This window comes from Chionomys nivalis, chromosome 6 (genome assembly GCF_950005125.1).
Source record: "Chionomys nivalis chromosome 6, mChiNiv1.1, whole genome shotgun sequence".
Lineage (NCBI taxonomy): Eukaryota > Metazoa > Chordata > Mammalia > Rodentia > Cricetidae > Chionomys > Chionomys nivalis.
The window spans coordinates 34,841,182-34,854,030 of NC_080091.1; the positions used below are offsets into that span (position 1 = coordinate 34,841,182).

The window sequence follows — 12,849 nt, forward strand, 5'->3', positions numbered from 1 at the left end:
CCAGCTGGACTGTTTTTTTTGTTTTTTGTTTTTTTTTTAAATTATTTATTATGTATACAATATTCTTTCTGCATATATGCCTGAAGGCCAGAAGAGGGCACCAGACCTCATTACAGATGGTTGCTGGGAATTGAACTCAGGACCTTTGGAAGAGCAGGCAATGCTCTTAACCACTGAGCCATCTCTCCAGCCCAGCTGGACTGTTTTAACACTGAGTCTGGAAAGGGGTTCTAGATACTAGTCTTGGTCAGATACGTGGTTCCAAATATTTTCTTTCTGTCTGTAGTATGTCTTCTCATCTTTTCTTTTGTGGTATGAGGACAGACCCCAGGGTCCTGTGCACACTAAGAAAAATCTACTGCTATTTTATCCTCACATACAGACTGAAGTCTTTGCATTTTGAAAGTCTGGATGACCAGTTTTTCTTTCTAGTATCATCTAAGAACTCTGCCTAACCTGACACCATGAATTGTTTTCTGTTCCTCTGCAATGCCCTTACCAGTTTTAGAAGTGGACACTTAAGCCCACAGTCCCCTCTAAGCTGACTTTTGTGAAGGTATAAAGTGCTGAGCAAGGTCCCTTTTCGTCTCTATCGTCCAACTGCTCCTGCACGGCTACTGACATGGTCCTTCTTCCTCCACGGAATGGCTCCTGCACCGAGAGAACCAGACGGCATACCTGTGTGGCTACTTCTAGGTTCACAGCGTTGTACCCCAGCCCATGGCAGTTCTCTGCCATCTTGGGAGCAGGAACACTCCAACACGACCTGATGCTGGGCAGCTGACTCCTCCCTTATTCTTGTTTTCTCAGAAAGAACTGTTTTAATCACTCTTCTCTAGCCTTTGCAGACAAATTTCTGACTAATCTTACGTCTGCTGGAATCGTGGCAGAAACTAGCTGTGCTGTCATCTAGGCATCTGCTTCATATTGGGCGCCCTGTGTAGTTTATGCCTTTAAAGGGCTGGTCCCTGCTTATGAACCTGAGAACTGACATGAATTAAGCCGAAACTTCCAGCATACGATACAACACAACATTTCTTTCATGTCTCCATTTACTCAGCTGTTCTCTATTTTCTCCTCAACACTGTGGTTTGTTTGTACTTGTGAATGCACGTGTGCATGCATGCATGTGCGTGTGTGGGGAATGTGTGTGTGCATGCGCACACATGAAGAGGTCAGAGGTGGCTGCTTCTCGGGAGCTGCCCACCTTGTCTATTGAGACAGGGTCTCTCGCTGGGTTCTTTAAGAGGACTGACATTCCCAGCACCCGCATCAGACAGCTCCAGGGTGATCCCATGCCTCTAACCCCTGTAGGCCCTGAACTCACCAGCACACAGCCACACACACAAGTGTGTACACACATACCCTCAAAATTAATATAATAAAAATTAATTTAAAAAGACAAAAGCAGTCCCAGCACTCGGGAGGCAGAGGCAGGCGGATCTCTGTGAGTTCGAGACCAGCCTGGTCTACAAGAGCTAGTTCCAGGACAGGCTCCAAAGCCACAGAGAAACCCTGTCTCGAAAAACCAAGAAAAAAAAAAAAAAAAGACAAAAGCAGAATCTTTGTTATTATATTATTAACAATATGTCCTCTTGTCTTCTTGAGACTATGAATCACAAGCCAAGTGCCTAATGATTTGATCAATGACAGCCAATGTAACAATGGTTCCTAAAATCATAAAGGCTTTCCTCGTGCTGGCGAACTTTGCGGCTATGCTAACGTCACAGTGACATGAACAAGCCAGAATATATTAATAGCTATATAACAGCTATACAGCACACACACAGTATTTGACAAGCATACTAAATGTCTGTGATGTTACTGCTGTCACTTGACAGAACTATGGGGATGTCTGTGGAGTCTCCAGGCTGGGTAGTGTGAAGACCCCACCTGCAGACAGACTGTGGGGATGTCTGTGGAGTCTCCAGGCTGGGTAGTGTGAAGACCCCACCTGCAGACAGACTGTGGGGATGTCTGTGGAGTCTCCAGGCTGGGTAACGTGTGAAGACCCCACCGGCAGACAGACTGTGGGGATGTCTGTGGAGTCTCCAGGCTGGGTAGTGTGAAGACCCCACCTGCAGACAGACTGTGGGGATGTCTGTGGAGTCTCCAGGCTGGGTAGTGTGAAGACCCCACCGGCAGACAGACTGTGGGGATGTCTGTGGAGTCTCCAGGCTGGGTAGTGTGAAGACCCCACCTGCAGGCTGCACAGCGCCATCCCACAGCCTGGGACGGGAACTGAACTGAAAGGAGACAGTGAGCCGAGCACCAGCGCCCATCTCCCTCTGCTTCCTGACTGTGGGTGCCTTGTGAGCAGCTGCCCCACTGATGCCTTCCCTGTCAGGATGACGCACCCTCAAACACAAGCCAAGATAAAGCCTCCCTTAAGTTGTTTTTATCAACGATTGTGTGAAAACAAGGAGCAAAGTAACTAACGTAACTATGCTGCTGGCCTGTGTGTTACTACGCTGTACTTTTAGCATTTCTGAGTGGCCTCCTGTCATACCTGTGATCCTGTCACTTGGAAGGCTGAGGAAGGAGGATCCTGAATTAAGGACACTCTGAGATACAACAGTGAGACATTGTCTCAAAGAAGCAAAGCAGGCTGGAGAGATGGCTCAGAGGTTTAGAGCACTGACTGCTCTTCCAGAGGACCTGAGTTCAATTCTCAGCATCAGTTCCAGAAGATCCCACGCCCTCTCCTGGCCTCTAAGGGTACTGCATGCATGTGGTGCACAGACATATAAGTAGAACATCCACACATATAATATTAGTCCATTAAAAAAAATTTCTAAGCAACCAAAAACCCAATTTATTATCACCAGCGGCCAAAAGCAGCCCCATTTATTTTGTAGTGACATCACAAACACATGAGTACTGATACACCCATGTACGTGTAGGCCCCCACACTGCGATCTTCATACCAATGAAGCCATCCAACAATGCTTTTCGCAGAATAGGACCCACTACCAAGCAATGCACAACGCCCACAGGTGCTCTTACTCTCGGGCCACTGTTTTCTCACTGGTGGTTATTCTCTTGTGCTCAGTCTTTAGGTTAAAAATTTGTCTCGAATGTGGACTTATCCTCTGCTGCCTGTGTTTGAAACGGGGCCCTGAAGAGCTGATGGAAGCTGTGTTCCGGGCAGGCTTCCCTTAGCTGATTGAGGGGCAACTCCTAGGGTAGTATGGAATTCCCCAGCTTCCCCATCAAAGGAAGCCACACTTGACTGTAAACTGTTTACGGGAGAGACCTGTTCAGACATTCTGGATGCCTGAACATAAAAAGGGGGTTCTGTTTTCTCACCATCCTTAATAGGCTCTGACTTAACTTCCCCAGCTTCTTCACTTGTGTCCGGTATCAATATATCCAAGGCCCCACTTCCCAGTGTGGAGGTGGCTGACTAATCAATCCATCCCTGGGGTACTTAGTCACCCCGGGAGCCTCCTGAGCCACTGGACTCCGTCCTCGGGACCCAATCCCGCTGGGTCCACTAACCTCCACTGGCTTCCTTCTTTCCATTCATGGGTTCCCAGTCGTTGCCCCCCTTGCTCTCTGTGAGCTTATTAATTTATTTCCATTTTAGGGGTCATTACACAGCTTGACCGGTCTCCCTGAGACATAAGACGTCAAGCAGTCAGGCTAAGGGTCTGGGCCCTGAACATGCAATGTCTCCTGGGCCCAGAACAAGCACAAGCTGTCTTCTGCAAATGGGGAAGACGTGGTTTCCCTGTTCTACAAGCCTTTTCAAGAGACAAAGTAGCACACTACCACAAAGGATGAGAAACCAGAGTTAAGGATGGGCTGGTTTTGGGGGTTTCCAGTTATTATCCCGAGGCAAGAAAGTGGGTAGGGCACAGGCTAAGGTACCTATGTGGAGCTGGCAATGGGCTGTTTGGCAGGAGTGCCCTGTGGCCCACAGTGACTTACCTTCACCTCCTTCTCAATATAGTCGCTCAGCAGTCTGTCTGGCTCGACGCGCTCAGGTAATGACAACACCACAGTGTGCAGAGGGCGCCTCTCTGTCACCTTCTCATGGGCTTTCTTATCTCTACTCTTTTCGCCTTTTAGGAATACTCGTTTAAATGGCGACACAATTCCAGGCTGCAGGCAGAAACGGCAATGATTGGAGTTCATTATTCACACATTTGTGCTGTACGTACTAACAAACAGAAGTGCCCAAAACGATTAGCACAGTCGCCATGAAAACGGGGACTGACCACAGCAGCCTGTGAGGGAGGACCAAGAACACACGAGGCTGCGCGGCTCTACAGCTAGCTCACACACCTGTGAGGGAGGACCAAGAACACACGAGGCTGCGCGGCTCTACGGCTAGCTCACAGGCCTGGCAGGGTAGTGTCCAAGCAGACAGGCCTGTTATGGAAGCAGCATGGAAGACAGACAGGCCTGTTATGGCTCCTCTAACACTCGGATGGCAACTCTCACTGGCAGGGGACAGTCCCCAGAAGACAGCAGCACAGCACAGCTCCAACTCTTCCCAGCTCTGTGCGGGCCAGGTCATCACGGCTCTGAGACAGCAAGTGGGCAGGGGCTGCCACCCACAAAGGCGTTTCCACAGTCAAGGGCAAATGAGCTCCAAGAAGTTCACGGCAGACTAGGGACTCACACGGCTCCTTCGCTCTGCTAGGGCTCCGAGCTGGTCACCTACACTCACAGCTCCACATCCTGCTGGATGTGAGGTTAGTACCAGGACTTTGAAGACAAAACCTACATGTAATCAAAAAGAACTTGTGAGCTAGGGAGAGGGGAAGCAAACCTAGTATTTCCTACCATGACCACAAACAGAAGCTATCCCCAGCTCTGCGTAAAGATGGCACTGCCGGCCATTTCTTCACTCTAGAAACCAAGACACTTCAATGTGTCCTCTGCAGGAGGTCACAGAAACCAAAGCCATGAGCAATGCAAGAAAGAAAAGGACGTCCTAGCTGTTTTCTCTCCAGTGCAGTAGACAGCAGCTGGGAGACCACACAGGCTCAGCTCTGCCCTCCCCTTACTCCACAAACAAACAAATAAACAAAAAATGTATAGACTAAATTATCAGACAGGACTCACATGGCCCAAGGCCCAGGGAACCCTGCATAGGGGCTTCTCCCCAGCCTCACTCTCAGGCTCGGCTCTCTGGCACTGGGCGAGAAACCAACAAGCAAACAAGACCCACCCAGCTCCAGCCTCAGAAACCTATCCTGACACCCTTCCTGCACCTGCTGCCTCCTGCCACGGACAGCTTCCCTGCCCCTTGGCTTCACATCCTTGACCCTCTGACATCTGGGTTTTATTCCACTGGTCCACTGGAATGGACACAGATCCAGGAAGCCCACTCAGCAGTCAAAACAGCCCTGGTGCTAGAGCGGCCCGCTCACTGCCACCATGCCGCTCCCCCCACAAGCCCCCGCCAACTCAGGACCTCAGGCTCAACCCTCACCTGCTCTGATGTGGTCTGAGTTACCCTGCTTCCCACACAAGACAGTCAACTGAACTCTATTGTCTCTAAAATGAGCCTCTGCCAGTCATCAAGAGCAGTTTGTGAGCAAGCTGTAGAAAGCTGAGCGATGACCTGATACATTGTAAATAAGTTTTACTTGACAACCCATCTCCTCCTCAAATGCTCTTTATAGCCTGGCGTCAAAGCTTCAGACCACAGACTGAGTAATAAAGAGGGGCCAGCATCTACCCACCTCTGCATCCGTGCACCCAAGGGAGAGTAAGACTGTGACCAGAGCTCTATGAAGTATCTCCACTCCGTGAGCTGATTCTCTCATTGACCACACACACACACACACACACACACACACACACAGCTGCCATGGTGAAGGGTGAAATAAGATGCTAGGAACTCTAACAGCTGGAAGTCCGTGATGAGCACAGGAACCTCAGCTGCTTTTGAGACAGGGTCTCCTGTGGCTCAGGCTGGCTTCCAGCTCACTGTATCGCTGAGAACTCTGAGCTTACACCGTCTCCAGCTCCCAAGCGCGAGTGCTAGGATTACAGGTTCGCACCACAACGCCCTTTTTTGTTTTTCTGCAGTGCTAAAAACAGAACCCAGGGCTTTGCTCACGCTGAGCAGGGACTATATCATGTGAGCTATATCCCATGCCCCTCCGTTGAAAAAAAATTATATTTCATAACAGTACATTCTTGAGAAGGATGAAGAACTGCTGCCTATTGCTGCCCACTCCTAAACTATGAAAAGATGTAAACACACACAAAGTCATGAGAACCGAGATCCATAGAAGATGACAAACACCAGAGAGGACAGAAAGCACTTCTACAAGAGTCTCTAAGATAAGTTAAGTCAGGCCATCTTTAGGACCCTTCCGCTTCATTCTCCTCAAGCTCCCACAGGCTTTCTTTCAGGCCCAGGGTGAGTTTAGACAAGAGGTGGACAGGACAGGGGCACTTGGACGGGATGACCTCATGGGGGTTCATACGGGAGAACAGTGGGAAATGGTCATTTGAGACTCATCAGACAATCTGACAGTGAACTGTGGGCTAGAGATGACCCCCAAACGTAGTGACACATTTGAACAATGTACAAGTCATGTTTCATCTCCCCGGTGAAGAGCTGTGATTGCTTCACCATGGCACCACCTGTGACCAGACAGTACTCCAATTATACCAAATGTGTATTCCTGAGTTCTTAAACATCCATGTGTTCATGGTCCATAAACCTGACCCTCCAGAAGCACCAAGCACAGGCACAGTACCTCACTCTGTCAGGACAGAGTGTCCGTCCCCACCCACTCCCCCAGCAGCCTCACAGCGCCTTCTCTCCACAGCAGTTCCGTGTAACAGACAGTGACCGAAGGCTGGCTCCCATACACAGGCGGCTCAGCTGTCAGTCTGGGCTTACAGAAGCTGTCTGTTAGTCCAGCTCAGTACTAAATTACACATGGAAGCAACAGGAAACCAACTGTGAAACCAGAAGTTTGCCAAGATCAACCTCTAACCAAGAAGCTCTCACCAAATCAACAGGCCACTTTCACTGTGACTCTAACAGCGATACGCAGCTCATAAAACAGAATCTGTGTTGGCAAGAACCCTGGGTGTGTCTTGTAATCCCAGCCCAAAAGACAGACTATAATGAGCCGACACTGGCTAGAACTCTACAAGGCAAAGAAACGAGGCCAGCTCAATGCCCCTAAATATGCCCCTTACTGTCTGAGAGTCCATTCTTTCAGTTCTGCACATGCCCAGCCAAGTGCCCTACCACTATATGCCCAGCCCTGCCTCTGGCAGCTTGCATGACCTCCAGCATCCAGTATGTGGCTTGTAAGTAACCAGTACAGGCTTCAATAAATAATAAATCCCAATGCAGACCCTTTATTTTTATGCGCCTACCAGATCAGGAGTCCAAAAAGGCTGTGGACAGAATAGTCTCTGCCCTCGAGAGGGCTATAGTGAAGCAGAAAAATTAGAACAGGAGCAGAGCAAGAGAAACTAAACTCTAGCCAAAACAGCAGCAGCTGAGCAGACGCTGAAGGCCTACTGTGATGTTAAACCACCCTGTTTGTGTGCTACCCTAAGCGGTAAGGAACAAGGAGAGCTGAATGGAAGCAATGTCACCCTTGGTCCACTCACAGACTAGCCAAAGAAAGCGCAATCCCTAAATCCCAAGCCTGAGTCATGTGGGGGCAACTCCAGTGCCTCTTGGACTTGGGCCTTCAGGTCTAAGGAAGCACAGACACCACGGATTGCAACGACCGCCCCCGCCCCGCATCCATGGCCTCACTTTCCTAGATTTCAGTTACCCACAGTCAACTGTGATTGGTAAGGATTAGATGGAGAACTCCAGAAATTAACAATTCGAAAGTTTGGAATACATTTACTGCAGGACAGTGTTACAATTATTACACAGTAATATCTAGTGCTCATCTCTTATATACAGAACTTCAGCACAGGGAAAGGTCTAGATAGACACCGGGCCTAGTACTGCCATCAGTCTCGAGCATCCACCTTCAATGCAGCCGTGGAGACAGGGACAACACTGTGTGAAGGCAGACCCTGGAGCTGAGCCTGGGTACAAGTACTGCACGCTCTTCCTTTTCTCCAATGCCTCAAATGACTGTAATTCGTTCTTACAATGTAGAACACTGAGACTGAGGAGTTCCTCTGCAGGCATCACTGTGACATCTCGATAGAGTAACTGATCAACGTGCTAGTGCTGCCTCAGCTCCCAGCTAAGACAGCAGGATGGGAGGACAGCATTCTGACATCCCAGAAACAAAGGCACTCCTGAACAAGGAGGAGGAGTGCGATGCTGAGGCGGGACGATCTCAAAATAAAATACCATGCTGAGGGTGTACCAGGTGAGCAGAGCTGCTGCCTAGCACCAGAGAACCACTAGGTTCCATCCCTAGTACTACACGGGAAAAGGAGGGGAGGGTGCATCTCAGATCTGAAGCTGCTTTTTGTTTCGCCGGCTTGTTTATCAGTCTATTTTCAGTTGGTTTCTTTTTTTCTTTTTTTTTTTTTTTTTTTTTTTTTTTTTTTGGTTTTTCGAAACAGGGTTTCTCTGTGGTTTTGGAGCCTGTCCTGGAACTAGCTCTTGTAGACCAGGCTGGTCTCACAGAGATCCGCCTGCCTCTGCCTCCCAAGTACTGGGATTAAAGGCGTGCGCCACCACCGCCAGGCTTTCAGTTGGTTTCTTTTCAAGACGGTTTATGCTGTAGCTCAGGCTAGCTTTGTGCCAACTTTCCTGCTTCAGACTTCTGAGTGCCCCGATTACAGCTGAGAGCCACCACACCAGCTGTTAACATGGACATGCAAAAGGAAATTCTGTCTAGAAAGTAAATGATCTGGGCCTGGTGGCACAGAGACAGGAGAATCTTTGTGAGTTCAAGGCCAGCCTGGGAAACCCCTACGAATGGAAAAAGAACCTTGGCATATGGACCAATGGGCACAACATGCCCGGCATACATCCCTATCTCAGGACTCCCGAGTTCAAGAGGAATGGGATCAAAAGGGATCTCTGCCTCCTCTACCCTTCTGCTCTACTGATAAACCCACAGAGGGCTATGCTGGGGTAGGCCTGGGTCCGTGCTGGCGGCCTAGTTGTTATGCACTCATGGATAAACTCCAGGCACACATCGTTCCAGATCTGAGTTCCCTCACTTTCTCAACTTTTCCCCACCACCATTTTTCAACTGTGATCTTAGAATTCAATGGTCTAGAAGTCCACAGGGAAGTATTTTCCCTGGAAGATATAAAACCCATGACCTCTCATTCCTTTAGACGAGTGAGTGCAACAGCCTGGACCTCAGCTGAACGAGCCAGCTCCTCACACGCAGGCCCAAACCTTGCCACCACTCTCCTCCAGCACACGGTCTTCCAGCCTCAGCCTGGGGAAGTTGGTGAATGAACTCCACCAGCAGCCCAGAGCAGGTCAGGGTCCCAGTGTGCAGGCACATCTGGAAGCAGCACGGATGTTTGTTTTTCACACTGGGTATGAACCTACCTCGTTCTCCATGGGAGATCTCCCGGGACACTCAGAGAAGTCCTTTGGAGGAATCCTGGTTCCTCCCCTTCTGCCGACAGTTGCCGTGTATTTCCTAGCCCTTCTGAGCTGGTTGAAAAATATGGTCAGAAGTTAAGCCCTCCCTCTGAAAAAACATGAGCGCACAGGAAGACCAGAAACCACAGCTTCCTTCTGCAAAGCTTACTGAAGTTGTTTACAGTTTTTAGAAAGCTTAAAGAGCACCAGCACCCAGAAGCTGTTGGCCAGTTCCAAGAAGACTGCATGCAAAAGAGTCACACAGTGACGGCAAACATCACACCGCTGCTCAGGGCAGTGGGAGCCCACAGGGAGCCCGCGTCCCGTTTCCAGCCAACTCCGGGCAATCAACTGATGGACGTTACTTGAGAAGTCTGGCCATTCTGCAGCTTCAGGTGCCAAAGCCACACAGGCAGAAGACAGACACGCAGGACTACATCCACCAGAGAGGACCCGGGACCCTTGGTGCTGGTGGCAGGACAAGGACCAGCCTGCTCTGCCATGTTTCAGCACTTGTCCACAGCAGCCAGACCTTTACGGTGGCAGGGGCATGTCCAGGTGTGCCCAGATGAAGGCTATATCTGTGTCTAAGTGCTCACTCTAGAGCTGCCCAGGCCAGCAGACTCTCAAACTTAAGTCACCAACTTGCAACCAAGCAATGTATGTTCATAAACAAGCTTGTCTTAATTGCCTCACAGTTAAACTTCCTCATCCAGGAAAGGAGAAGTTAAAACTGTTATGATAAACGGTCCTTACAGCCAGGCAATGGTGGCACACACTTTTAATCCCAGCACTCAGGTGGGAGGCAGGCAGATCTCTGAGTTCAAGGCCAGTCTGGTCTACAGAGTGAGTTCCTGGAACTACAGAGTAGTAGCCAGGGCTATACAGAGAAACCCTGTCTCAAAAAAGCAAAACAAAAATAACATGAAAAAAAGGCCCTTACAACTGAGTATCACAGAATGGCTTGCAAATAGGAATAGCTATTTAACTGCCTGATTAGTGTGACTCTCTCTCTCTCTCTCTCTCTCTCTCTCTCTCTATATATATATATATATATATATATATATATATATATATATATATATTTAGATATATCTACCTAAATAGATTGATATAGATATTCTCGACCAATAAACGAATGTAATAAAAATGCAGATGTTCCTAGCCCTATGGTGAATTAAGTCCTCAATAAATCCATAATAAATTAAGTCAAAATGCACTTGGCCCACCTAACTCCCATGTGGCTGTGTCTGCCCTATGTGTCAGAACACCAACATCAGCCCCACCAGACAGCAGCACCTAACCCTAACCCAGCAGCAGCATTCTGTACAATCTACTGAACTCCACACACTGAAAGTGAAAACTTCTTGGTAACAACTGTGTGGGTATCTTCTGTGCCATCATAAAGCTGAAAATTCACTAAGTTAAACCATCCTATGGGGAGGGGCAGTCAACGTCTTATTAATTCCAGGCTGAACCAAATCAAAAGGCTAACACATGCAATCTCTCTTTGTCCATAAAAGGGGCAATTTTATAAAGTGTTGCTTCACTGACCTACAACAAATAAAGTTTAATCCTTCCTGGTTTCCAAACCCCTTACTGCAGACTACTTCTGTCTTTCACCTGTGTGCCAAAAACTCAGAAAGCGTTCAGAGAAGGAGTGCAGTCCCACACACTCATGACTCAGCACCTGACACCGGCTGGCCTGTCATGACCTTTTTTTTTTTTTTGGTTTTTCAAGACAGGGTTTCTCTCTGTAACAGCCCTGGCTGTCCTGGAACTCACTCTTGTAAACCAGGCTGGCCTCAAACTCAGAGATCCACCTGCCTCTGCCTCCTCAGTGCTGAGATTAAAGGCATGAGCCACCACCACCCAACAACTATAAATAAATGATAGAATAAACAAATAAAGTTTGTGCCTACATCACTCTGAACCCGCCTATTCTCGTCTGTCACGACCTCTGTAAAACCCAGAGCAGTCGCCTTCTCAGGATCCTCTCTAAATGTTGCCTTTACAGAAAGGAAGCAGGCGACACTGACCGTCAGAACAGATGCGGGTGTGTGTTTGTGTGTGTGTCCAAGTGAGACATCAGGAGGCTACCTTGTTTTGTTATCCCAGGGGGCTCCTCCCAGGAAAACACCCATGACTAAGAAGATAACTATCACTAATTCCTCACACTAATCCACTAATAAACACTGTCCGTCCTGCACAAGCCAGTGGACCAACATGACAGAGAAAGGCTACAGAGCAGAGAGGTGCCCAGGGCAAGCTGTTTGAGACCGACACCACACAACAAGAACAGACTGCTACATAAAGAAAACAAGAACACTATCTTAGAAGTCACAGAAACTTCATTAGGATGATAAAAACAGAACTAGGACCAAAAAGAGAGGCCTGGGATTGGACAGACTAGGATCGGCCGACATCTGTCTGCTGCACACACACACACACACACACACACACACACAAAAAACCAAAAACACAAATGTTCGTTTTTATTTTGTGGTTCTGGGGATTGAAGCCTCAGGGCCCTTGCATCGCTAAATATGCATTCCAGTCCTAATCCCACTATGACCGCTTTTACGAGCAAACCTTTGTGCCAGGAACTATGGCAAGACCAGCAATCTCAGCCCTCAAGAGGCAGCCGGAGGAGCAGAAGCTTAAGGCCAGCCTTGGTTACAGTGAGGGACAGCAGCGAAGGGATCCCATTCTCAGTAACAGAATCCTACCGGAAAACTGCCCTGGGCTGGAGAGACGGCTTGGCTGCTGAAGGCTAGTCTCATAACCGAAAGTACAAGAAAAACTGTTTTCCACCAGGCATGGTAGTACATACATGGTAGCACAGGAGACAGAGGCTGGCAGATTTCTATGAGTTGAAGACCAGACAACCAGGCCGGCTGAAGATACGCAGCAAGACCTTGTCTCAAAAAATTACAAACAACAAACCACTGCTCACTTGGTGATTATGGTCTTCTAGTCTTCTCAATATAAGAAGCTTATAGCAGTTTGTTTTCCCTTTTATTACCTAAGTATCTACTTAATTTTGGTCTGAAGTCTAATAAAAAATATCTCTTCCTGGTCTTTACAGGAAGGTTGTTTTTGTTGATTTTTTAAAGAGTTACTTTGTTATGTGTACAGTGTTCCGTTCGCATGTTTGCCTGTACATCAGAAGAGGGCACCAGATCTCATTGCAGATGGTTATGAGCCAACATGTGGTTGCTGGGAAATGAACTCAGGACTCCTCAAAGAGCAGCCAGTGCTTTTAACCTCTGAACCATCTCTCCAGCCCCTTGTTGATTTTATTTTATGTGTATTCGTGTTTTGTCTGCATGTAT

At 48.3% G+C, this 12,849-nt stretch overlaps 1 protein-coding gene across 3 annotated transcripts in view; it reads right to left on the reverse strand.

The window, feature by feature from the left end:
* Ccm2 (CCM2 scaffold protein) overlaps positions 1 to 12,849 on the reverse strand; it is a 56,773-nt gene that overhangs the window by 27,864 nt on the left and 16,060 nt on the right. Inside the window, exons 1-2 of one of the 3 annotated variants that reach the window (XM_057771956.1) lie at positions 9,479 to 9,578; positions 3,934 to 4,107 (exon numbers count right to left, since the gene is read on the reverse strand). The exons of 1 other annotated variant lie outside the window; for it this stretch is intronic. In XM_057771956.1, the coding sequence (XP_057627939.1) occupies positions 3,934 to 4,107; positions 9,479 to 9,490 (186 nt within the window). In that variant the 5' untranslated portion in view covers positions 9,491 to 9,578. Of the gene's footprint in view, positions 1 to 3,933; positions 4,108 to 9,478; positions 9,579 to 12,849 lie in introns of those variants that run through there. One more of the 3 variants, XM_057771955.1, reaches the window with a different exon arrangement.